Source organism: Phoca vitulina, unplaced genomic scaffold (genome assembly GCF_004348235.1).
Source record: "Phoca vitulina isolate PV1807 unplaced genomic scaffold, GSC_HSeal_1.0 scaffold42, whole genome shotgun sequence".
NCBI classification, from domain to species: domain Eukaryota; kingdom Metazoa; phylum Chordata; class Mammalia; order Carnivora; family Phocidae; genus Phoca; species Phoca vitulina.
The window spans coordinates 6,591,499-6,618,685 of NW_022589745.1; the positions used below are offsets into that span (position 1 = coordinate 6,591,499).

The window sequence follows — 27,187 nt, forward strand, 5'->3', positions numbered from 1 at the left end:
GCGGCGGCGGCCCGCGCCCCGGCGCTTCCCTTTGTCCGCGGGCCGGGCGAGCTGCGGGCGCGGCGAAGGCGGCGAAGGCGTCCGAGCGGCCGGTCGGAGCCCGCGCGGCGGCTGAGGCGGCGGCTCCCCCGCGGCCGGCCGCCCGCGCGCCGAGGCGATGCCGGACCAGATCTCCGTGTCGGAATTCGTGGCCGAGACCCATGAGGACTACAAGGCGCCCCCGGCCTCGAGCTTCACCACGCGCACGGCGCAGTGCCGGAACACGGTGGCGGCCATCGAGGAGGTGAGCGGCGCCGGGCGGGCGTCGCCGGGCGGCGGGGGCGGGCGGGCGGGCCGGCGGCCCCGGCCTCAGGTGGCCCCGCGGCCCCGCGCCCTGCCCGCCGCCCGTCCCGCCGGTCCGCCCCCGCGCCTGCCCGCGGCGCCCACAGCCCGGGAAAAGTTTCTTTCCTCAAAATCCGACGCGGCCGGGCCACCCCTGCCCGACACAGAAGCCCTTTGTTCCGTGTAGGTGGCTCCGAGGAGATGGCTGATGGCTACCTTGGGCCTTTTTAAGAGCCAACCCCCCTGCCTTCTTTTCCCTCGCGGGGCCCCGGGCCGGGCGGCTCCCGGCGGCGCGGCCAACTTTGGCTGGGAAGGCGGGGTGGGCGGTGAGCGGGGACCCCCGCGCCCGGCGCGGCGGGGGTCGTGGGCTCACCAGCCATCCCCGGGCGCCCACCTCCCACTTGTTCTGGAAGAGCCCCTGCCCCCAGCCTGCTCCGCGCGCATTGGTGTGCTCCGAGCTCCGCTGCGGCCCTCGCCCCCTCTGCCCGACTCTCGGGTGGGTCGGAGGACCCCGGCTGTCCAGGAAAAGGTGTGCACACCTTAGCGGGGGAGGCCTGACCGCATTCCGCACCGCGCCCGGGAGCCGAGTGCGGGGAGCTGTGTGCGGAGCCGGGGCTTCTGATCCGAAGACCTTTGATAGCCGCCCCCAGTTGCGTGTGTCTCACCTGCTTGAACCTCTGATCGCCTCGCTCCCCATCAGCCTGGAAAAGGCCTGATTTTAGTCAAGTGCTTTCAAGGTGCAAAGTCATCATGCCTAGTGCTAACTGGTAAGCCCTCCACATCCTGCGGAGAGAACACTTCGGAATGAACCAGCTTGGGCTGACAATCCAAGCAGCCTGCGGTGAAGGGCTGAGTTTGTGAGTCCAGGGCCACCGCTGGCTGTGTGGTGTGGGGCAGCTCCTCACCTCTCTGCCCTCATTTTCCTTACCTAGCAAACGGGACTAGAAATACATCCTTTCCGGGGTTATTATGAGGGTTAGAGACGTGGTGTGTAAGGTGCTTCGCACTCTGCTTGGCTCATAATAGGTAACTGGTTTATAAGCCACACGTGTGCTAGTATAGAACAGATGATTAAATTTCTCTAGGCCAGAATGTCAAGTTACAGCCTTAAAATGGGGGTATTGTAGGGATTTTAGAAGATGATGATTGGGCTAGAGTGAGGGGAGGTCACCACAGAGCTTTTAATTAAGTGATGCCATTAATTTTTTTGCCCATTTGAACAAAGCATCTGCTGTTAGGAATTGTTTGGGGGGAAGATCCAGAATGTTTCCCTTAATGGGAATTTTTTTCTTTGCAGACATAAACAGTCAATAATAGGCTAAATCATAAGTAATAGATTCAGCATTCTGAATGTTTTAAGTATAGCTAGGGCATCGGCCGGCCCTCTTTCCTTCCTTCTCTCCTTTTTTTGGTGGAGGAGAGCTACACGTAAACCTTTTGTAGTGAGTTCTGTAATCCCACATCACTTAATTCTACTTGTGTCAGCAAGGCTTAAAAAAGATGGCTTCAAAGTAGGCAGATGGGGATGACCCAAAGAAGTTTTTCCAGAAGTACTGGTTGAAAAGCAAGGGGAACATTTTCTCCATGTTTTGAGAATACACTATTAATAATGTCTATGGAAGGATTGCAACCAAAAAAGTAGCTGAATATTTCTTTAGGGAAGGAAGCTTTTACATGATGCCTTAAAAAAGGCTTGATTGTGTGTGAAGTTCTGTTTCTTTTCCCCACTGCAGTTTGTCACTTAAATATTAACACTGGCAGATGCTGGGAAGCTAGGCAAATAGGAATTGCTATTAAAATTGGCATCCCTTCCTCTGATTAATTTTAGTTTGTGGTGTATAATTCCAAACCTTCTTTTGTATGCTGTGCAGGAGATTATCCGAGAGCTCAGTTACTGAGCAGATTAAAAAGAGACTGGATTTGGTCATTTTATTAAATTGCAAGCTTGCTCCATGTTGCCATCGAAGCACACGAATTGGTTAAATTCTCAAAAATGAAAAAATTGAAATCATTACAGGTCTGTTTTCACTTTAAGCAAAGCCACTATTCATACTATGATGGTGAAATTTGTGTTTGGATTTTTGAGATAACTACATTTGAAAGGTGTTCACTCTCTGAGGAATCACTGTGGATTCCTTTAAATAATGCTCTGTTCTCGGGTGTTTAACGTTCATTCCCATTACCAAAACTTGTTCCATATATACTTTGATTAAGAAGTGATGCCCACATAGTTTGGTTTTCAACAAGCATCTACTTTTCATACTGAAGTGAGACAGAGAGTGGGTATTGTAACTTGTTATTCATTTAACAGAAATAAAATAAATTTAAAATTTGCAAGCTCTTGGCCCTATGTTTAAATAAATGATTCATGAAAATAGCAAACTAATTTTAAACTGAAAAACCTTTGTGAACCTTATACTATGAATGTCACATCTGTTAGATCTATTTCTCATCCCGGCTTTATACATGAAGAAATTGAGACTCAGGATAATTTGCTCAAGGTTATAGAGCCTAGTAAATTGAAGAGCTGGAATTGAACTTGGCTCCATGTTGTTTTCAGAAGTGTTGCTGTTTCCTTTTACTTTCTTTTTTAAGATTATTTTTAAGTAACCTCTACACCCAACATGGGGTTTGAATTTACAACCCGGAGATCAAGAGTCATGCGCTCCACTGACTGAGCCAGCCAGGTGCCCCTGTTTTTTGTTACTTTTAAATAATGCTGAATTCTCAAAAAAAAAAAAAAAAAAAAAATGCTGATTTCTCTGAATTCCTCATTTGTCAGACCTGGTTCAAGTTCAGACTCTACTACTTGCCAGTTGTCTAAACTTGGGTGAGATACCTAACGTTTTCTCACTTTCCTCGGCACTAAATTCTGGATAATAATACTTCTCTACTTCAGAGGGTTGTGGGGAGGGTTTACTGAGATAATCCACAGCACCACACCTGACAGACAACTGGTTTAGTAAATGCTAACTGCTTAACAGATTATATTATAGTTAATCCATGGAAACTGGTGAGGGCTTTGGCACCAAGATGGGATTTACATGGGGGTTGGGTAGGAAGAGTAGGGGAAAAGGATGAATGGTTGAATGAGTTAAGTGAATGAAAAACTATGTATCTGTTAACCCATGCTTATTTTTTTTTTTTTTAACCAGTTTGTTGTCTTGGCAGCGGGTCAGCACATAGCTATGTTTTAAAATATTCGCCTGGTGATCACTTTCTCTGGGTAAAGTAATTATTGTGCACATTTTTAGCAAAGTCTGCTGCTACCACTAGATGGAATCTGCCCTGTGTTTTTGGAAATAATGGAAAAAAATAAGTAGTTGTGGCATAACTCTGAAAAGTGAGCTTTTCCCCTTTTTGGGGGGGGGTTATTTCTGTCTCAGTTTCTTTGAGTCTCTAGGCACTTTGAAATATTCTCAAAATAGGAAAAAATTGTATACATACTTGGAATATTCATGTTTATAAAACCCTCCTGTAGAGTATCATCCATTCTATCTTGCTTATTTGGCTTTGTTAGATATGTAGTTTTAAAAATAAATTTGATGTTGACTTGTAAGTATTAAAATTTAATCTACTTCCTTCCGGGGCCATAATTCTCAACTCTGTTGTCCTTGGTTACCTTGGAAATCTCATTGCTGTCACAAGCGCAGGGTTCTGACTGCAGGGGTAAAATGAGCATCTGGGCTGCCCAGATTCCCAGGGGCCTTGCTGTCCTTGGGGCCAGATGCGCCTCCCAGCAGTTAGAGTGGGAACCTGGCCCATGTACTTTTTAGGCAAGAATGTGATTGTGAATCTTAGCTCTTTGTGAAGAGGGCTCTTCCAAATCCCAGACTAACAGATCTTGGATCTTTTGTCAGAAGGACATCATCTTTTTGCCTATGCATTTGTGTTTTTGGAAATGAGGTTTTGTGGTCAAACAGGGCCACCTATTTATGCTGTGTTCTGAGATCTGGACTTAATGTGTTTGGAAATTTTTGAGTCATTTAAGGAGGAAATGATCTTCTCTTGTTATGTAATTCCGCCCCCCCTCCCGCAATTCAGTTTCCCTCTTTCTTGTGATTAACAGTAAAAATACTAATGGTACTCCTGGTAGGTTCCAGGCTCTGTCATGCAGTTTTTATTGAGTCCTGTTGTGTGCTAGGTGATGGGAATAGAATACCAAGTGGAGTAAGTTCTGTCTTTGAAAGAACCTACAAACTTAAGTGAGAGAGGCTGACATCTTATAAACAAATCCGTGCAATAAACTAAGTCAATGTGAGGGCTTTGGCTATAAGATTGTCCAGAACCATGGATGCCCAGGGATGGCATTGGTCAAGTGTGCTTGGGGCTGTGGTTAGGAGGGCCTTGTATAGTGATACGCGATTGAGTCGCGAGGTCAAGGTGATCATCTGTGGGTTACCACATGCTTTAGTCACTAAAGTCTCAAAATGGTCTTCTGTGTCTGCCTTCCTGCCTTAGGTAAATCGATCCACTCCTGAGGTGGTGGCCAAGTAGGCCTCTGATAGGATTCTCGTCGTGTGCAATTTACAGAGGGCCGCTCAAGCCGAGAATTTGGAGGGATCCTTACTTCTTCCCTTACGCTCCACATTGCTAGACATTGCTGCCCTTCTTCATGGAGCGCATGCATCATAGGCGTGCGCTGTCTGACACGGTAGCCTGAGATGTAAAATTCAGTTTCTCCACTGTCCTAACTGAGATTCAAGTGCTCAGTAGCCACGTGTGTACTGGACAGTGTAGATTTAGAACATTTTCGTCCTTGCAGAAAGTGCTGTCGGACAGTGCTGTTTCAGACCCTTGCAACTCACGGCAGGGCCCACTGACCAGCAGCTTGTCGGCACCGCGGTCTCAGATCCCACCTGGACCTGAGACGGACTACATTTTAGTGACATCCCCAGGTGCATTATATGCATATTAAAGTTTGAGAAGCACCGTTCTTCTAAGAGTGTGAATCCTGGCTGCACAGTAGAATCACTTGGGGGTGCGGGGGGGGGGTGCGGATTTTGTAGAACACAGATGCCTGGCCTACTCCCTGAAAGTCTGACTAACTGGTTTGGCTGGGGCCTGAAGCATTGGCATTTTTTAAAGCTTCTCCCCAAATGGGGTCGGTAATCCCTGCAGTAAACAGATAATCATGTAGTGTAACATCGGTTACACTATCAGTGATAAGTGATAAGTGATAAGAAAAGTTGAGTGGAATTTGGGACTGGAAAGGGACTTCGGAGATTGGGAGACAGATCAGGAAAGGTCTTTCTGAAGAGGTGACATTAGAGCAGAGGCTGGAATGCAGTGAGGAAGCCAGCCAGGGAAGAGTTGGGGTGGAAGAACAGCATGTGAAGAGGCTGCAAGATGTGAACTGGGCTGGGGCATTTAAGGACAGGAAGAAGGCGGTGGGCAAGGAGGGAAGGACGAGGGCGGGCAGGGCCATGTCACACAGGCCTCGATGGTCTTGGGAGGGAATTGGACTTTGTTCTCCTGGGACAGGAGGCTATCAGAGGGTTTGAGCAGGGAATAACATGATCGGATTGACATTTACAAATGTCATGGTGCTGGTTCTAGGGAGAATAGACTACAGAGGAGACGGAGAGATTGGTGGGGCTGGGAGTCTGGTGTAGTCCTCCAGGCCAGAGGGTCTTGGCCTCTTAGCGGCGGGGGAGAGGTGCAGTCTGGTGGAGAGAGTGTTGGTGTGCTGGGGGGAGGTGAGCAGAACAGACGGCCGTCAAGCCCGGTTCACCCAGGTGACCTGGAGAGTGGACCTCTGGTGTCTCTGGTGAAGAAGCTGAAGCTCTCTGCTGGGCCTGCTTTGTGTCTGTGTGCTGGCCAGCCTCACTTGTTCTAGAACTTCTGTTAGGACCAATCCTGAATGTTTGTTTTGTTTCACGGCAGACTGGGATCAAGGAACATTAAAGCAGAGCGATGTAGACCTGGGCTGGAGGGACGTGTTCTCTCCTCTGCGGTTTCTAGGCTGAGGATAGCCGATGACACTTTCTTGGCTGTGTCAGATGCCTGAGATCCTGTCCCTGATCCAGTTCCCCAAACGCTCCTCTTTCCCTACTAAAAAGAGGTGCTGAGTTCACCTAGTCACTGTCCTGCAATAGAAACCCGCCTCCTTTGCTTACACTTGCATGTGTCCTATGGCCTTAACACCGTTGCCAGGGCCCTTCCCGGTACTTCGGTACCCTTACCGTTTTATCGGGTGCATAATGTTGTGGAATAAACGGGTCATTAACCAGAGCTCGAGTACTTGTATTCCAGCTGGATTTTTATTTGTATTTGGTTTTGTTGAGTTTATTGATTCGTAAATGTATGTTGGGCACCTACCAATCTGTTGTCTCTGCCAGGTGCTAGGGTCGTAAAAGTGGACAGGGCTAGCTCCTTCCCCACAGACCACTTATATTCTCATCTTTTATGTGCAGTTATAGTTTAACTTCTTAGCCTTTTTTGTGCCATGGACCCGTCTGACACTCCGAGGATGGTGGTGGACCTTTCTTCAGAAAGATGTCTTAATGCATCAAATACAATACAGAGGAATTCAAAGGGAACCAAATATAATGTAATACAGTTAGCAAAATATTTGAAAAATCTGTCATACCAAGATATGCTTCTTTACTAAAACATTTAATATCAAGATTTGGTAGTGGGTCTAATAATGTACTTTAATTTTGAAGTACCCAGGTGAGTATAAGCAATGTTGTAAGATATTTCAAACTCTGACGTTACGTTAATGTTTCTTTTGTTGGAGTCACAGATGCTGCTAATATGACCATGGCATGTGGCTTACATTCATAATTGAAGAAAATGCTAAATTTCAGTGAGGGACTAGTGAAATACAGATGTCATTCTTTTTTTCCAATCCAGGTTTATGGACCCCTTGAATTCAAACAAAGAATTCGAGGCTTGGTGGTAGGATTCTTCCAGTTAATTGTTTTTGGGGTGAGTGAGTGACTCTGTAACAGTGCTCTTTAAGCAGGCTTCACAGTTGTTACCCTGTCATTATGTTGGTTCTTGCGGTCTAGCTGTGAGAAGTGTTCTACCCGAAGCCAGTGTTAAGAGGATCGAGTAGTAAAGGTGTTGGGAGGAATGGGGGTGCTGGGTCACGCTGCCAGCTGGGGTTTGGCAGCCATGGTGCACCCGCACATTTTCAGGGTCAGGGCTTGGCAGTTTCTCCTGCGGTCCCATGGGTTCACTCACGTGCTTGGGCGTGCCTTGGAGTTCGGCAGGACTGTGAATGCGTCTGCGAGTCCTGTACTGGGCCCTGAGCTGGGCTGCCTCTCTGCAAGCCAGTCCCCCGTTTTTACCTTTCCTGTTTTGCTAGCATGTTACACACTATCCTTGACTCTAGGGCGAGCTTGTTTGTGAAGGAGTAGTACGTTTTCAAGGACCTTCTGCCCGCAGTTTGAAGGGGAACTTCCCAGACTGTCGTTCTTGGTGAGATTACGTGTTTGAAATGATGCTGCTGTTGGATGAGCGTGTTTGGGAGATCCACAGCATGGCTGAAGTGTTATTGCCGGTCCCTTTTTTTTCCTCTTGTCTTTCTAGCATTGTTGGGGTGCTTACTGCGTGCCCGACATGCTCTAAGTTCTCTCCCGATGCTGTTACCTTGTTTATTACAAAAACCCTACGAGGTTCAGAGGACCTAAGCCACTTTACCAAGATCGCAAAGCTAGGAAGTGGTGGAGGCAGGATTCAGACTCAAGCATCCTGACACGAGAGCCTGGAGCAGCCAGCTGCCCCTGTGTAACCTGGGCCAGGAGAGGCCCTCCGTGTGGATGTCTGCGTGGCCAGCAGGACGCCTCTGGCTGTTAGTGTTAGTGAGTAGCTTCTGGTGTATTTCTGGAGTTGCTGCTTCTGGGAAATCCTAACTGCTCTTCTGCTTCCTCTCTGTCATTGCTGCTGTAGAAATGGTTTCTCTTCCCTCGCTTCACTGCTCTGCCAACATGCCCAGCCCTGCAGAGCTGAGTGGCCCAGGGCATTGCTCACACCCTGGCGGGAGGCCTGCCCTACTAACGGTATTATTAATGATGTCATCTTTCCACTCGATCCTGAAGATGGCTTTGTCAATATGGTTTTATACATAGATGCTGTCAAAATCAGGTGGCTAATGAAGACAGCTCCTTCTAATGATGAATTTCCTTGTCTGTTAGGATTCTAGCAAGGTGATCAGGATTTGGAGACCTCTTTCTTTAGCTTCCCACAAGAAATCACATTCTTATTACAGTTTTATTTTTTTTTAAACTAACTGCAACAATGGCTGACATTTCTTTGAGTTGAGCCTTAATTGTGTTTTAAGGACTGTGCTGTGGTTTATTTATTTATTTAAGATTTTATTTATTCATTTGAAACAGAGAGAGAGCATGAGCAGGGCGGAGGCAGAGGGAGAGGGAGAAGCAGACTCCCCGCTGAGCAGGGAGCCTGATGTGAGGCTAGGTCCCAGGACCCCGGGATCATGACTTGAGCCCAAGGCAGACGCTTAACCATATGAGCCGCCCAAGTGCCCCTGTGCTGTGTTTTAAATTGATTATTGAGTCCTTTCAGTGACTCTCTGAGGTAAGTCCTGTTATCTCCGTCTCACAGTTGAGGAGGTCAGGATGCAGACAAGTTACTTGATTGTGGTCCCCCCCCCCCCACACACTAGCAGTTGACGGGGCCTCCCAGCCACACAGGGACGTTAGCCCTGCCATCCTGGCTCTCACCCCTCTTGGTCCTTGAATGCATCACCTGACGTCTCCTGCTGGCTCTTCTGGTCCTCTTGAGGTGTCTCTGTCGGTCTCTTTAGTGCAGGCTGATCATTGTAGACCTGTAGGCCAGTGCCCATTGTTGCTGGCTTAGAGAATGTGTGACTGCCCAGACAGGACCATCAGACACTAGCCCCTGGAGGAGGTGCTGAGCATCAGAGGTGTTTATTAAGTGACCTTAACTGCCTTGAAGTGAGTTAAAAGGAGAGATCTGGCTTCCTCAGAGCTGAGGGACTGAGAATACTGTCACAGCTGTGTGTAAAGGACTCCACAGCCACGTAGGCAGTGATCAGACCCATCCAGATTTCCCTCTTTGTCAGCAAATCTGTGTTTTGAGAGAAGGCCACTGGAGGGTGAATCACAGATGTAGCATGTCCAGGCAGAATCAGGCTGAGGAGTCAGTTCCCTGTTGCCAGTGAGGGGACTTTGGGGGGAGATTCTGAAAGGAACAGGGAATCTTAAGTCCTTGTGCTGTATTTATTCCTCTGATAGCCCTGACCTGTTGCTAACCAGCTCGTGACCTTGGGCCGGTGTTTTCTGGTCCAGCCTCAGTGGCCTCGTGTAGAATGAAGAGCAGGATGAGATGAGCCGCAGGGCTTCTCCAGCTCTTAACATTCTGTGTCTCCAGTCATCTGCAACACAACTCAGTTGTGTGAGTTGCCTCTTGCCACTCTTTTCTGATCACCCCCTCTACTCTCTCTTTCCCTTAGCTGTTCATACTCATACTTTTCAAGAGGTTAGAGGTGAAAATAAGCTTCACCTCTTCCATTCCCCCCTTTAAAGATTCCCTTACCCAGAAGATCACTGGAGTCAACAGGGTAATTGGTACTTAAGCTGGAATGTCACTGGGTGCAGTTCCAGTTCAAGTTTGGGACAAGTAGGGCAGTGTTGTTTGCCGCCCATCTCTCCTTGGAGCAGCTCTTGTGGTCTTTGCTACATGTCTTTGGTCTCTTGATTCTCTGTCTTGCTTTACTTCGCTGGTGTAAAGCAGGTTGTGTTAATGATATCACAGGGTTTTGTGATCATTAAATAATTTGGACTGTTGAACTGGAAGTAAATACTGATCTTTTGATATCCACATTCTCATAGCTTTTCCTAGGTTTTTGGGAAAGCCTGTATTTTCCTCACTGGAAGCTGCGCTCTGTATTATGAAGCCCTGTGGATTTGGTTGTGTTAATATAGTGGAGTAGAAAAAGCACTCGCCAAGGAGTTAGAAGAGGTGATTCTAGTTCTCATTTGTTCTCTACCTTGCTATATGACCTTGGACAAGTCACTGCTCTGAACGTCTGGTCTCTAAAATGAGGGGTTTGGATTAGTTGATCTCTGACTAACCTTTCCAGCCTGAAAATCCCACAGATCTTTGTATCACGTATATTGAGTTTGGAAAGATTCTAGCATAAATGGTGGGAATAAAAATCAGCAAGAAATGGCTAATTTGTAGTTCTGAAAAGAAAGTGTAGGTTCTGAATTATATATTCAACCTGAGTTTTTTTAAAAAAGACCTCTCTGTGGCTTCCTGGAATGCTTATTTATTGTTGTTTTAAATTGAGATTCGGTTCACATACCATAAAATTCACCCTTTTAAACTAATTCATTGATTTTTTTATTTTATTCACAAAGTTGTACGGCCTCCACTGTCCAATTCCAGAACATTTTCATCACACCAAAAAGAAACCCCATACCATTAGCAGGTACTCTTGATTCCCCTTTCTATCAGCCCCTTGACAACCACTGATTTATTTTCTGTCTCTATGGTTTGCCTATTCCAGACATTTCATATAATGGGATTGATCCAATACATGGCCTTTTGTGTTTTCTACACATCCTTGTCAATGCTTCTTATTGTCCTTTTTTTTTTAGAGAGGGAAGGAGGAGAGGGAGAGAGAGAATCTTAAGCAGTCTCTACACCCAGCACCAGAACCCAATGCTGGGCTTGATCTCAAGACCCTGAAATCATGACCTGAGCTGAAATCAAGAGTTGGTCTGCTTAATCGACTGAGCCACTCAGGTGCCCCTATTGTCTGTTTTTTGTTTTGTTGTTTTTTTGTTTGTTTGTTTGTTTTTTTATTATAGCCATGCTAGTGGCTATGAATTGGTATCTCATGGGCTTGATTTGCATTTTCCTAATGGACAATTTATGGTGCTGAGCATTGTCTCATGTGCCTGTGGCCATTGGTATATTTTCTTTAGAGAAGTACCTCTTCAGATCCTTTGCCCATTTTTAAAATGGGTTATTTGTCTTTACTGTTGGATTATAAGACTACTTAATATATTCTAGAAACTAGACTCGTAACAAATATGTGATTTGCACATATTTTGTCCAATTTTATGGATTGTCTTTTTACCCACTTGGTGGTATCCTTTGAAACACAGAAGTTTTTAATTTTGCTAAAGTCCAGACTATTTATTTTTCATTTGTGCTTTTGGTGTTATATTTAAAAACTGTTGCCTAAATTAAGGTCACAGAGATTTATACCTATATTTTCTTTAGAGAATTTTATAGTTTTAGCCCTCACATTGAAGTCCTTGATCCATTTTGAGTTAGTTTCTGTGTATGGTGTGAGGTAGGGATCCAACTTCATTCTTTTGCAGGTGAACATCCAGTTGTCCCAACACCATTTTTTGAGGAGTTCTTTCTCCATTGAATTCTCTGGGCACACTTTTTAAAAATCACTTGTTCTTTGATATATGGGCTTATTTGTAATAGACCCTGAGTTCTATTCCATCTGTCTGTCCTTATGCTAGTACTACACAGTCTTGATTACTGTAGGCTTATGGTAATTTTTGAAATCAGGAAATGAATCCAACTTTGTTCTTTTCCCAAATTGTTTTGGCTTTTCAGGGTCCCTTGCATTATCGTGTGAATTTTAGGATCAACTTGTCAATTGCTGCCAAAAAGCCGGCTGGGATTTTGATGGGTGTTGCATTCAATCTGCAGATCAATTTTGGAATTATAGACATCTTACCAACCCATTTTTAGCATCTTCTCATCTGTTACCCTGGGATATTTTTCATTTATTTGAGCCTTTAATTTCTTTTAATGATGTTTTGCAGTGTTCAGTGTACAGGTCTTGCACTTCTTTTGTTAGATTTATTCCTGAGTGTTTTATTCTTTCTGATGCTATCATAAATGGAATTGTTTTCTCAATTTCGTTTCTGGATTATTGATTACTAATGCATAGAAATATAATTAACTTTTGTATACTCATCTTATATCCTGCAATCTTGATGAATTTGTTTATTAGTTCTAATAGATATGTGTGCGTGTGCGCGCGCGCATGCACTTCTTAAGATTGTCTATATTCAAGATAATGTCATTTGCAAATAGAGATAGTTTTATTTCTTCCTTAACAATCTGGGTGTCTTTCATTTCTTTGTATTGCCTAGTTGCTGGATCAGTTCTTAATCATCTTTGAATGCCCAGTGGGTTGCACAGAATAGGGGTTTGATTACTTTATGGGATGACTGACTTTAGAATTAAGAAAACAGTTTGTATGTACAACCAAAATTCCTTACATATAATTTGTTTTGTTCCTTCTCATCTGGCCTCTGAATATACTAAGGAAATTAGAAGATTGGCCTGCTTGGTCTCTGGTTGCAAAGTAAGTTAGAAATGTCGCTTGGGTTGGTACATGGGTTTCAGGTATTTGCCTCATTCAACCAGCATGTTCAGTAGTCACCTGGGAAGTTTACGGCCCAGGAGACGGGCCTTGTCTGTTTCTGCCACAGCAAATTCTGAACAGCCCATTGTTTCTGCTGGTTAATGTGGCTTTTTGGTTTCTCCTTTTTATAAGCATCGTCTTGATCGTTTTGACAAAAGGTAATTGTTGAGATTCCTGGTTTTCTTCTCACCTTGTAAATCTCTTTTTTGGCAAATAGGAAGGAGGCGTGTTTACTACAGGAGCTGCTGAGCTGTCAGAACCTGTCGGTTTTCTTTGTCTGGGTTCTGGCTTGCCAGGTTGCCGGCTTTTGATTTGGAAGCGGTACTGCTGGATTGTTTGCCGGCAGGAATGGCCCACGGTAAGGATCGTGAAGGAGGCAAAATGGCTCTTCACCTTTTTCATCTTCCTTCCCTACCCTCCTCCACGCTCATGTCTCCTTCTTTTCCTTGGGGACCAAGTTGCTTATGCTGCAATTTAGGTGGTGTCCAAAGCTTAAAATTCTCCTCTCCCTCGCTTTCTCTTTTACCTTCACTCCTTCCCTGTATTTCCAGGCCCTAAGGGCCTTGTGTTTTCTTTTTAAAAGAGGTTATTCCAGCCAGAGGGGACTCAGGAGGGAAGCTTTAATTTGGGATTTCTGAGGCCTGCCTTCCTACATCTCTCCAGACCTACTGGTAAGCTGTTGCTTTGCTGATGACATTTAAAGTTGGCCTTCTTTCCTGCCATACTGCCTCCACTTTCCAGAACTGGGTTTATTGTTCTGTCTTTTAAAAAATGATTTATTATCTTCTGTGGCAATGTGGAAGGAACTTAATTTTTGAAGTGCACAGTTTTTTCTTTATGGTCCCAGCAAAGAAAGGAGGCTTGATTGATCTTAGGACAAAATTGCTTTAGTCATAGCTGATATGAAATCTCCTAAGGGCTCCTGTTTTATTTGCTCTTTTAATTTATGAACCACCTTGCATCTCCTCAAGCATCTGTGCACGAAGGCAGTGAGCCTGATACGTCACATTCAGGGCTTTATTTTTGCCCCTAATACAAGGTAAGCTGCTTCAGGGTTCTGACACTTTGTTAGATTTTGGGTTGGATTAGGGAGTACTAGTATCAGCAAATGAGTGTTTCAGAATTTTGTTATTGTTTTTTCCAAAGGAAAATGTAGCATTAGGTTGAAAAATTAAAGCTGGTGACTGTAGGGCATGCATTAGAACCGGGAAGTAAACAGAAAGACCCCCAGGTAAGCGTAAAGTAGCTGCTTGGCACCCCATTTTGTTTCTCTCTGGTGAGGGTCTTGTCATCCTCAAGGTTCTAGAAAAGACCAGGTAGTAAAATAGAAATAGCAGAGACCAGTGCTCCACAGCTGAGGCCAGTGGAAGGGAGGAAAAGAGAGAATTAAACTCTTGCAGAAGTGTGGGGCCACCCCTGCTCCAGGAATTCCTGAGGGTCTCACGACGCCATGGCAGAGTATGTTTAAGAAGAGTCCAGATCGGTGCCCTCTGCTGTGGGTGACAGGGAAGCATGCAATCCACTGAGGAGAGTCTGCATGAAAATAGTTTTTGGGTTTTGTGGTGTAATTTTGACGAGCTTTAGTTTACTGAGAAAATTAATTGCCCGTAGAACACCTCCTTCCGTTGGTGTTGGCCCAAATGAGGCCTTTGGTATAGTCTGAGGATGGAGTTTGGGCCATGGGTAGCCTGACGTAGAAATCTGTTTCTGGGACGCGCTGACGTCAGTGAGGACAGCCCTTGGCCCTCAGACGCTGCAGTTAAAAGAGTGTGAGAAGGGGGATGGTCGGCCGTGTGGTTTCCTGTCCGGCCTCAGAGTATTTTGGCACTTCCTTTTTTGGGGTGAGGGAGCTTCCAAATCTGGAGTTGCCCCTGCTTGCAGTTACTAGTTTTCATGTTGGACCTTCATACCCTCACATCCCCAGTCCATCAGGACCAGTTTCTTCTCTGTATTCTTAAAGCAATTACTCTCTGACTCACTTTCTTGGTTCCTTTTTATCCATCTGTCCATTCATCCATCCGTCTATCCTTCGACCCATCCTTTGTTCCATTAGTTGATCAGTCCATCGTCTGTCCGTCCATCCATTCCTGGGACAGACCTGAGATGTCCCATGTGCCAAAGCCTAAAGTATTCTGCAGCTGTGGAGTGTGGTGGCCCGCAGCAAATGTGGGTGCCCCGTGTGCTGGGGTTGGCCCTTGCTTCCCTCCTCAGTGCTGACATACTTCTAGAGCAAGAATCTCACTGAAGGAGAAGGACAAAGAGGGTGTAGCTTGAGGTGTTGTGGAAGTTAGAACAATGCAGTTTGGGTGTAGGGCGCTCAGAGTTGCCCCTCTTCGGTCAAGGCCGAGGTAGGCGTACTGTAGCCCACAGCTTGTTTTTGGATGCCAAAAAAAAAAAAAAAGTAGACTAAAAATGGTGTTTATAGGTTAAAATGAGTTGTAAAAACCCAAAAAGCTAAAGAGTATGCAACAGAGAATGTATATGTGCCCCGTAGGCCTAAAGTATTTACTGTCTGACTCTTCATAGAGAAAGTTTTCTCACCTCTGGGTGAGAACATTGCGTGAGTACAGACAGAGTCTGTCCCAACCTGGGACAGAATGTTGGGTGTAGCGAGCTTTAAAGTTGCTTAGTCTAGTAGTCTAGTGGTCCACATATCTCATGAGCCCCTGTTTTAAACATCTGCTTGCTGCAGGGGCCAGGTCCTTGCCACCTGTGGAAGCAGCCTTTTCTATCCAAGGTTGTAGGGAAAAGGCTTTTGAGCAGGGGAGTGAAATGAACAGAGCTGGGCTTCAGGAAGACTGATCTGGCATGGGGTGGGAGGGTGAGAAGGACGCAAGGCAGGGGCCCAATAGGGAAGCATTGGCCACTGCCCAAGGAAGTGGTCATTGGGGTCTGAAATAGGGCAGTGGGAATACAGTGGAAGGGATGCACTGCAAGGGAGTAAAATGGCAGCTGCCCATTGGTCAGACCTGTCTTCAGGCTTTGGCCATCTCCCAGAGTTGGTTGGTTTGTGATTGGTGGTCTAGGCCTTCATATATCTTCACCAAATACACAGATCCCCTGCTCTGTACCAGGCCTTGGGCTCCACAGAGTTCATGCCTTCAAGGTACTCATGAGCTAGAGGGGAGGAGAAATAAAGATTGTACCAGGGAGAGGAGGAGGTGAGGGCAGATGAGCTCCTTGAAGGCGGGGTTTGTTACCGGCGCCCCCCCCCCCCCCCCGCCGTGCCTTGCACGTAATAGGGACTCAGAGGTCGAGTGTTTGATCTCTGGCAGTGGGTCACATATGTAGATATAATGCCATATATGAGAAGTGAACGTTATACCAAAAATATTAGAGATACAGTCTTGTCTCTACCTCTAAGGAACTGACTGCTTAAAAATAAAAGATCAACCATGAATTTATTCAACCATGAACTTATTCATTCACTGCTTATTTATTTTACCTAAGGTGTGTTATATACCTACATTCATATATGCTTAGTAATCACCGATATATGTATGAAGGAAGCAGGGGCACCTCCCTTAGGCCATGCAGGACTCACAGGGCTGCCTGTCTCCCCTCTTGAGCTTTTTTCCCCCCCTCCTAACACCTTTTGCCTCATTTCTTGGCTGTCCAGCTGCCTGTTGCAGGGCATTAGTAAAAGGGAGATGGGTGGAGGAAGCTGTGCCAAAGATGTTCTGAACCCCGGCCTCTGCCAGGTCCTCCCTGGCTACCACAGGAAGGATCATCCCGGATCACTCCTCTGGCTTCATCCTGGCCTGTTAGCCCTGGGGGCATGTCTGAGTGGGAGGGAGGACTCAAGGAATAGGTCACAGGCAGCCTGGAAAAAAACCCAAAGAAGTCTAGTGCCCACACACTCAGATGTCAGCAGTCTATAGACCGGGCTCTTCCCTTGCTTGGCGTCACCTGCGTGCACTCTCTGTCTGGATGCTGCCTCGTCAGCTCTCACCCCGGGGTTGAGAAGTGCCTGGGGTCTAGAGAGAGACTACAGGCTGGGCACCGCTTGGTCTAGGAGTCAGCCCCTTCTCCTGCCTGGCCTGACGGAGGGGTGGAGGGTGGGCTGGGACAGGGTGATTGTCAGCGGAGCCCAGCCCAGAAGGGTGAGGATGGGGAGTTTGGTGTGTAAACCAAGGCAGGATGCTCGAGAGTCCTGTGCCTCGGGGACCGTCAGATGGCAGAGGATTTCCTCCCCTCTGTGGCTCTATAATCCTACCCATCTACCTTCTCAGTCCTTCTCCAGCCCTGCTGTTCTTAAGAAGTTTCCATTCATCACGATAGCCTCCATTAGTTCCACCTCCTACCGTTTGAGGACACGTCGCCTCTGCTGCACCCGTTAGGCCTTCATTATAAGGGCACGTGCTCACCAAAAGGCCAGTGTCGGTGTCCTGTGCCCTGTGTCCTGTAGTGCCGGGCACTGAGGCCCTCCCTGAACGTCTTTGGATGATTAATCTCTTATGAAGCGAGCGCACCATTCGCACTGCTGACCTCTTTCCTGCGTTTGTGTTCTTATTTCCTGAAACCAAACTGTAAACTCCTGAGAGCAGGAGCTCTTTTCAAAAAAAAAAAAAAAAAATATATATATATATATATATATACACACACACACACACACATATATATATATACACATACATATATAGGTTCTTATTTTTATTTATACTTAATTTTTTTTAAAACACAGTTTGGGCGGGACGAGTCTTACACCCATTTTGCAGCTGAGCAAACAGCCTTCCAGAGGTTTAATGGCTTCGTAAAATAAGATATTTAGTTCGGGGGTAGTCGTGAGCCTTGAACAAGGATTTATAGCTCTTGCCCAATGAATGATCTTTCTGTTACCCAGAACCATCTGAGCAGCTGAGAGCTGCTCAGTAATCATTTTACTGAGTTAAAAAGAAAATGTGTGGGTATAATATTGAGGAGTACATATGCATATGCACAGATTCCATATGCTTAGAAACCTTGTTGTCCAGTCTCTATTTTAATGTATCATTGAACATTGTATCAAAAACTAATGATGTACTATATGTTGGCTAATTTAAATTAAAAAAATAATAAAAGATTTAAAGTGTTGTACGTGCATTGTTTGTTATATGTTGCTGTCTTTAGAAATGACTAGAGAGGACAGATAATTTAGAAATATTTGCACATTACGTCAGAAGAGAGTTAATAGTAGCCGTTACTATTAATACTAGTGGTATTAGCTGTTCCGGGAAAAGGTACTGTTTATTCATAATAACTAGATAATAGCAGCAAGATTGGAGAGGAAAGCTCAGATAACATTATGAGTGTAGGTGTAATTATAATTTAAATGCAGTGGGGGGAATCTTTTAAATAAAAGTTTTTAAGAGCTCCCAAATTTTAGTGTAAGGCATAATTTCTGTCATGTCTGTGACAGGAGGTACTCTCTGGCCATATAACCATGAGGAGGCATCAGTCTTGAATTATTTATCATTGGAATGAAATATCCTTTTGAGAGAATCATATCTTTAGTGTTAAAAATGTTTCTGTCATGTGTCACAGTGAGTATTCTGGTTATGTCGCATATTCCCATTTTCACATCCCTCCCACTCACTTGGTTATCCTTAAGAGAAGGGGATTCTAAGTGGTAGCTAAGTGGTACCCAGTCTTTGAGTCTGTAATCCCTGTTTTTAGGATTTTCTCACTCCTTTTGGTTGCTTTGTTTTCATGTTTTAGATTTCTTTCTTTGGGGAAAGGGGATTGGGTGGCTACAGGAGAAATGAGCCCATTTTGAGGCCGGTGATGTATTTTTGTTATGCTGGACAAAGTAAATGGTGCCCTCCCTCCTGAGCAGAGTTCATCTGTGAATGACGAATGAATGGTCTCTTTCCATCTTTCCAGCTGGCTGTCACATAGGCAAAAAACCATTGGTGCCGTTTGAATATTGAATTTCTCAGAATCCCAAGGGACAACAGAATGTGTATGTGAGCTGGCACACCCACATGCAAATTATGTCTATTGGTACCTAATATATGTAAATTTATGCTGCTCAGTTGACAAAGACACTATGAGTGGTACTCTTCCTGAATAGTGCTCTGTAACTAAAATGGAAATTTTAGTTATAGAGCACTATTCAGGAAGATTGCCACAATCTTGAAGTGCACCGATAGTCCTGTTTGCTGATGAATTTCTGTGACATTTCCAGCGGCACCAGAGGTGGAAGATTTTGGCACCTTCTGGAGTGAGTGCTGCCCAGCTCCCTGCTAACAGCCATGACTGTTCCTGGTGTGGGAATGCATGATCAAGGACAGGGTGGCAAAAGACTCAGCGGAGGAGAGGAGTCTTAGTAAAGATTGGAGGGTGTTGAGACAAGGAAGGGAGTACTTTGGGAGAAAAGTTATCTTTGCCTTCTCAGGATTGTGCCCCTCTTTGCCCCCTGGGTCCCATCACATCTCATATTCAGGGACAAAGACTCCAAACAGGTTGAAAGATAGAAGGGCTCCGTCAGCAGAGTTTGCTGGGGGGTTGCAGCGTGTGTTGGAGGTGGTTGAGTGCGCTGGGCTTTGCCTTTGCTCTGGGCACGTTGGCAGTGGGCCAGACTTCACTTGGCAGCAACAGCAGGGCTGTTAGGCCCACCTCTGTTGTCTTCACCTTCTGAACTTCCTTGGGCCTTGATGGAGGAGTCTCCCCATCTGTTGATAAGCAACCTGAATACTGTCTCTAGCCCTTGCTGGGCTGGGCACTGGGGCAGCTGCAAAGGAGGTCAGAGATGTGAGCGCCCTCCCGGGTGTGCTGCTAACCTGGTGGGAGAGGCCCAGCTCGTGTCGGGAGAGCAGGGTGGGACCAGTGTGGTTAGCATTGCTTCCTGCAGGAGCCTGAACCTTTCCTGGACCTGGATGCACAAGCAGGTGCGAGGTAGCCCGGAACAAGGCCTGGCGCACAAAAAAACCACGCAGGGAGATTTGTTGAGTAAGTGACGAACAAACGATTGCAGAGAGAGGTAGGAGAGAGCCTGGTAGGAAGGGACAAAGTACCTGAGCCTGGGCGGGCAAGACAAGTTGCCCGGAGAAAGGTAAGAAAGTGCAGGACCAGGGCGCCTGGGTGGCTCAGTCGGTTGAGTGTCTGACTCTTGATTTTGGCTCCGGTCATGATCTCAGGGTTTTGAGATCGAGCCCCGAGTCAGGCTCCATGCTCAGCACGGAGTCTGCTTCGTCCCTCTCCCTCTGCTCCTTGCCCCTCCCCACCCCATGCTTGTGTGCTCTTGATCTCTCTCTCTCAAATAAATAAAATCTTAAAAGAAAAAAAGAAAGTGCAGGGCCTGGTGGGGAGGGCTGTGTGCGCTGCGTTCACCTCTCCATCTGGGCGGAGAGGTGTTGGGGCCTTTCGTCCGTGTGAGCTAGGGTAGAGACTATGTGTGTGTGTGTGTGTGGAGTGAGGAGAGGTCCTCATCAAGCTCTAAGGGGAAAGGAAGGCGTTGGTTGGGAATAGCTTCATGATTTTGCAAGAAAAGATTATCGTGTTTTCTTATTTCACATCATTCGTTGGAGCTCTGCCTATCCTGTTCAGGCGCTGGGGTGCTTACTAATGTGAATAAAGAGAGCGTCCTGGATTTCTAGGAGTTGACAGTTTCGCGGTGTAAACAGATGCGTAAACAAACAATTAGGATATGGTTTGATAAATGCGGCAAGAGACCGAGGCGGTTGCTATGGCAACATCAAGTTGCTCATAACAACGTGCGGGAGTGAACGGGCTTGCTTGCCCAGGGTCTTGTGGAGAACCCGGTGGCCCAGGGATGCTGACACAGCACGGATGTGCCTGGCTCAGCCCTGACCCGGGTGCGCAGGTTTACCGTGTAGGAGGCTTACAGCCCCCCTTGGGCTGAGTCCAGGGCCTGCGAAGTCTCTGGAACCAGCCAGAAAAATCTGGGCCTTGACTGGCTCCCCAGAGCACAGTCCTGTGATCAGACTGCAAGCGGCTTTCCCTGGGTAGATGCAGCCTCCCGAAGAGGAGGGGAGAGGGGGGAGGGCAGCCTCTGCAGGAGGACCCGGGTTCTGCTGAGAGCCAGGTTGCTAAATATAGTGCCTGCATCTCCTGAGCTACTTGGGAAGGAGGATGCTGGCGAAGAGGACGTTTCTTGTTTTCCTTCGCGGCAGGGAGCAAGGGCAGGGCTGGGGAAAGCAGAGGGAAGGTGGTCGGGAAAACATCTGCAGTTTCTGATCCCTGGAGCAGCCCTCTCAGTCAGATCAGACAGGATCTGTGCCGGTTGCTACGAGAACAGAAGCCAAGGCGGCAGCAGCGTCTGTGGCCGAAACAAGCGCCAAGTGCAGGGCCCTATGGTCGGTGCCACCAGCACAGGGCCGCAGGGTTTCGTGGGACCAGGGAGTCGTGGGGTGTGCAGGAGGCCCTCGGCCTGTCCCACGTGCTAGAGGAACAGGTCAGCTTCTTGCCTCCTGGCAGCACGAAAACCTGCCCATTTGTAGAAGGGAGATCACTGCCCAGGCTCGGGTTAGTCTGTGGTTATATGTCGGTCACTTTCCCTGTGCCACTTCCTTCCTCCTCCATCTTACATCAGCGTGAGCAAGAGGTTTCCTCTTCCTGCCAGCAGGATCGATGGGTGCCGTTTCTGTCTGCTGGAAGGGGGTTCCGGCGTGCTTCTGCCCCTCCCAGCTCTCTGGGCAGAACTTGTCCCATTCTGGGAGCCACTGACAGGCTCCCTTTGACTCCTGCCTGGGTTTTCAGGCTCTGCATCTTGTCCTGCGCTCTAACTTTCCCTAACTCCGCTTTCCTCTGACCTCAGTCCAGAGGGACTTGCTTGGGGACTTCGATGAAGTCACGTCTAGGTCTGAGCCCGTTTTAATGGGTGTCTAGTGTGGTGGTGGTAGCCTCGGCTTTATTATGTCATGAACTAGGCCTGCCACTTGCTTAGCAAATGCCAATAAATGGTTTTTACTTATATGACAAAGCTGCCTCCGTCTGGCGGCCCAGGCTCTGCCTGGTACCCTGTTCAGACACCTGGCTTCTTGCCCGGCTTGTATGGAGGACACCTGCCCTCACTGCCCACCCCTACCCGGCTTTTGTCACCCCCTGCCTGTCTGAGGGCTGTGTTCTTGCTCAAAGACGCCCCTGAAGCAGGAGGCCTGCCTGGCTGGCCCTCGGGTTTCCCCAGCATCTGACGTCTGTGACCCCTCTTGCACGGGCTCTTTGGAGACTTCCTGTACTTTAACATTTTGCCATCTTAACATCTTGGCCATCGATGGGGTTGGGGGGGTGTAGGGGGGGTCAGTTTTTGTTTGTCTTCTAGCAGCCTTGCCTTTTCCTGCTTTAGGTGGGAGTCAGAGGGGCCGCGCCCAGCCCTGTCGAAACTGGGCTGGTGCTCCCTTTGGGAAAGTGCTCTGTGAATCCACACGGCTTGCCCCCAGGTGGCTAATAGTCCCCTAACCTCTCCTGCTCGGACTCCTCTCATGCCCACAGCTGCAGTGGGTACCGGTCACTTCTCAGCCCAGTTATCCAACGGCCTCCGCGCCAGTTGCAGTTACAGAGCTCATCCTAAAACAACGACTTGGCCTTTAACTTTGGAGCTTAAAACTCACTGTGACGCCCTTGATTTTTTGGCTCATGACCAGACTCTGGCCGCTGCCTGCCTCGCCAGCCCATCCCCATTCTGCCCTGCAGCCACACTCCACGCATCACCCCACCCCGCGTCCCTATCTTTTTATGAATGTTATTCCTCTGCTGGTAGAACCACTTCCTCTTCATCTTGTCTCTGCCTGTCCTAGAGAGTTCAGCGGGGCATCTTTGGAGGCCATGCTTGGTCCTCCTCCCGGCCATGCACAGCCTCTGTGGCAGCCCCCTCAGGGTGGGCAGTCAGCGAGTGGCCGGTCACACCACACCCGCCTCCGGCTGACCGTGGCCTTGCTGAGCACACCTGGCCTCTTCGTCTGACGGCGTGCACTAGGGAAACACTCGCTGAAGGAGTTAGGGCGGCTGGTGTGCTGTCAGTACCCCCCTCGTTTTCCTGAGAGGGAGAGCCCTGTGATGAGGGGCCCTGCCTCGTCTCCTCTGACCTCCTCGGCTCCAGCCACGCCGCGTCCTGGCTGTTCTGCACACGCATCAGTGTGCTTCTGCCTCCAAACCTTTGCTCTGGCTGTTCCTTCTGTCCACAGCTGTCTTCTTCCCTGCCAGGTGCTCCACGTGGCTCACTCCTTTTTCCTCTTTCAAACATCACCTTCTCAAGAGGCCTGCACTGCTCACGGTTTACACCAGTTCCCTGACCCTCCTCCCTTCCCCCCACAGCATGTACCACCTCTTAACCTAGTAAGTTCTTTATTCGTCACGGTTGTAATGTCTGTCTCCCCCGCCCCCCCACATTAGATCGTAAGCTTCGTGGGGACAGGAATTTTTGACTCTTATTTAATGATGCATCCCCAGTACCTAGAATTGTGCCTGATGCATAATACGTGTTTGTTGAATGAGTAAAACTGGCCAGCAGGTACAGCTTAGATCGTAGGAATGACCCCTGGTGTTTCAGAAACTGGCATTGCCGGTCCCTAGACATCTTGTTTCTTTGGCCAAAGGGGAGAGACTTGATTCTTAGATGGTAGGGTTTGACAGCTGAATTAGTGAGATAGATCCCCTAAAAAAGTAAGAGCATGTTTGAATGGCTCAGTCCCTTGGGAACTGTACTTGGGACCTGTGAAGAAGGGGTTGAGATTGCCTTGCTGCTCCTGAGGAGGGAGTTCGAGGGTGCGATGTGGACCAGCCACCGTCTGTTCTGTTCCAGCAGGCTCCGAGGATCACCTGCATTGTTCTAGATCTAGGAGTTGAGAAGCCATGGTGACCTCCTGCCCTGTCACCCTGTCTTCTTGTTTGTAATATTGTCTTATTTCTTAATGTCAGGGTCTCCAAAATAAGCTAGTCAGGATGGATATCCGGGTTATGAGGTTACCTTGATGAGAGGCCTTTATGCTTTTTGAAGGTTTTTCTTTCTAAGGCCCTGGTAGTTCTTTAGTGTTTCTGATCTCTTTTCAGAGACAGCTTTTTATAAATTCTTCACATTTCACTCTCACTTGTAAAACTTGTGTGGTGACCTGGGACCAGTATGCTTTGCAGGAGCAAAGGGATGGATGAGAAATGGCCGGGTCCCAGGAGGAATTAACGCTGTTCCTCAGCGCATGCAGTGATTAGAGCATCTGCATTGAAGCCAGTTGGATCTGGACTCAAACACTGATTTCAACCTGTTAATACTTGTATGACCTTGGGCAGGGAGGCTCATTCACTTTTATTTAACACACACTTACATAACACTATGTGCCAGGCACTAAGTGCTTCCCAGAAGTTAGATGTATTTAATTCTGACAGCCCTGTGGCTAGGGCCTGGTGTCATCTGTGTTCAGGGAAGAGGAAACCCCGGACGCAGAGGTTAAGTAGCTTCCCCAGGATCGCTGAGCTGGACAGAGTAAAGCCAGAATTTCAGCCCCGGGCACTCGGGCTCTTGAGCTCGTGCTTTCGTCACGATGCTATCTATCTGCCTCTCAGCTTTCGAGCTTGAGCCTCCTAAATCCATAAAATGGGAGAGCTGATAATAATACTGCCTGGGTGCAGGATTGGTGTGGGAATTAAATGAGAAAAGTCACGGACATTTAGCCCAGAGCTTGTCCCACGGAGAGGACTCATGGCGGCTGGCATGGCTGCTGCAGTCTGGCGGAGGGAGATAAGATGGTACACAAATTCTAATACAAGGTAACATGTGCTGAGTGTCCTTACAGAGCACTGATAACAGAGATTACTTCTGGGGGCACTAGGATGCCTAGGGGGAGGGGAGGACGGCGTTGGATAGATCCAGAAGCTGGGGCTCTAACGGGTTAAAAAGCCAGGGTTTGACTAGCTGGGTAGGTATGACAAGGTGCCGGAAGATGGATTTGTTCCGGGGTGCCATGGGCTACACTCTTGAGTTGAGCAGGGGGTGGAGTGAAATGAAAGGCCGGGCAGCCACTGTGGGGTCAGGTCACAGAGGGCCCAGCCACCCCACTTCCGACCTTTTGAATGCTTAATTAGTTTTGCATATTGTCTTTTTGTTCTCTCCCTTTAGAAATTTTCTCCCACACCTTCCTTCCAGTGGATTTTTAGAAATACCCGATTTTTCATGACTCACTGATTGGACACATCCTGTTTGGGGAAGTGTTGAGAGAGGAATTTCGGAGTGGTGTGAAGTGTTCTCCTGGTGATGAATGGTGCAGCAGGGAGGGGGTGGGGAGGGAGGATGGCCCTGTTCTTCTGCTTTCCCCAGGAACACCCACTGCCCCCACCTGCCTCGGTTCTCCCAGCGAGTCAGGTTTCTCCAGATGCACCGTTTCACTGCCTTGACCTGATCTGTGCCAACTGGAATTTTCCCTCTTGTGTCGTAGGCAGGGATCTGTGTGTGGCTAGAGTGACTAATGATGGAGTTAAGCAAATTAGAGATGGAGCCTGGAGTTTTGAACCTGACTTAGATGACCTTTGGTACCAAACAGATGGCCTGTCTTCATGTGTACCAGGGTGGCCGTGACCGAGTATGTGCCAGCTCCCCCGGGCGGAGTGGCTGTCAGAGTCTTACTATAAGAGGTAGCGAAGGTGGCCTTGCCTCTCAGGGCAGACGGAGCACATGCAGTGCGCACCGTTGGCTCTTTCCTTTGGATGGTCTGATTTTACCATAGCTTGCTGTCATTTCAGTTTTTATTATAGGCCTTGCTCATTCTAACAGAGGCCGGATGTTTTAAATCATCACGCAGTGGCTCTCTTTTGTATAGCCCGAGGCCTTTTGGCAGGCTGATTGGAAAGCTTGATACATTAGGGAGGGAAATAATAGAAGAATCAGAGGGAGAGCTCGAGCGGTGGAAAGGGCAGCCCGGTGAGGCCCAGCTGTGCTTTAGACGGGGAGTGGGCACTGGTGCAGGGCTGGCTGGCCACTGTCCTGTGGGGCTGGCCTGGGGGCAGGGGCTGGGGACATTGAAAATGCTGCTGAGGCTGTCTTGCCAGAGATTCTGAAACCTGAGGGTGGCCTGGAGAACTTCGTTGGAGGATGAGGCTGGCGAGGCCGTCCCTCGAACCGTGGTGGGGCAGCCAGAGTGGGCTCCAACGGAGCTGCTCAGCCTGGGCAGTTTGGCCTCCCAGGGACTCTTGGCGAGGTCCAGGGATGTGTTTGACCCCGGGGGGAAGGGCCGGGTAGAGGCCAGGGGTGCTGCTCAGCACGCTGCAGCGTCCAGCCCAGGTGTCCCAGGTGCTGTGCTCAGAGCCCCCAGGCTAGACGGTTGCTAAGTGACTGGGGGCTTTGTGGACGCAGGGAGCAGCCCTCTGCACCCTCATTGCTCTTGGGCCCGGGTTTCCTGGTGGAAGGAGGGAAGGTCTTGGTGGGCCTGAGTGTCTTTTAAGTTGGACAGGATGAAGATGATTTAGGAATTTTCATAAGCTGAAGTTTAATCAAGTGCCATGAAGTAAAGATCGTGATTTCAGGGCACTCAGATATATTAAGTCAATGGAGATCTTCAAAGAGTTGCATTAAAATGCTGATCCTCTTAGACTCCTGATGTGTTCTCATCTCTGCCTGTATTATTTTTTATGCCCTTTAACTTTGTACTGTGCAGAATGCCAAATGACCTCCTTTTGGGGTGTATTTTGATACTTTAGATTTAGAAGATTAATATTATTAGAAGATTAATAAAATTAAAACTGCCTAAGTACTCCTACAAAGAGCTTGACTTTAATTTGCTTTTATAATTATCTGTATTGAAAAATCTTAATTCAGTATCTATAAAAGTAGGAAAACTTTCTACTTGAGACTTAAATGGAAATTGAAAGATTGATAGAATTAAAAAAAATAAAATGCAACCTATTACCCCATTATTGCGTGTGCATATGTGTAGGTGTGTGTGTGTGAGCCACACATGATGCATTTTACTTTTTTAAAGAAAAAATGCCCTGCCTTTGAAATTTGAACTATAATTTATTTCCAGCACAGTTAAACCTCTCTTCTCTTGCTTTTCTTTCTTGTTCTTTCCTGCATCAGATAAAAGGTGTTTATTTTCTTCTGAGGCTGTGTTGACTTCTGATTTATTTCTTAATTAAAGTTCTGCCTTAAACTGTAAAGCTTAGATGTTATCCTTCTCGTCTTTGGTAGAAACTTCTGTGTTCTTGGGCAAGTCACTGCTTCTTCCCGGAGGCTCGGTTTTCTCATTTGTGACACCAGAGAGAGACTAGAAGAGCCCTGGTTTCAGTTCTCACATTCTAGGGTTTTATAAACAAATGTCTTTGTGCTCAGCTTCCGCGGCTGCAGACGTGTCCACTTCATAGAGCTTTGTCCTACCAGACTGTGCAGAATCCTGATCACTCTATCTGACCTCATGTGCAAAGCTGCTTTAATTTCTATATTACTTAAAAGTCTTTCTCCAGGGCTTTTCTGATTTATAAGTCAGAAATTCCCCCTCAAGATGGGAAACCACAAAGCTTCAAGTATTTCAAATATAAGTATATTTG

The 27,187-nt window shown here is 47.4% G+C and overlaps 1 protein-coding gene across 6 annotated transcripts in view; it reads left to right on the plus strand.

Moving 5' to 3' along the window:
* Positions 1–110: 110 nt before the first annotated feature.
* ASAP2 (ArfGAP with SH3 domain, ankyrin repeat and PH domain 2) overlaps positions 111–27,187 on the plus strand; it is a 165,402-nt gene continuing 138,325 nt past the window's right edge. For 3 of the 6 annotated variants that reach the window (XM_032430160.1, XM_032430161.1, XM_032430163.1), the window contains exon 1: positions 111–283. In XM_032430160.1, coding sequence (XP_032286051.1) covers positions 158–283 — 126 coding nt within the window. In that variant the 5' untranslated portion in view covers positions 111–157. The remainder of the gene's footprint in view (positions 284–27,187) is intronic. The other 3 variants (XM_032430162.1, XM_032430164.1, XM_032430165.1) reach the window with 1 other exon arrangement.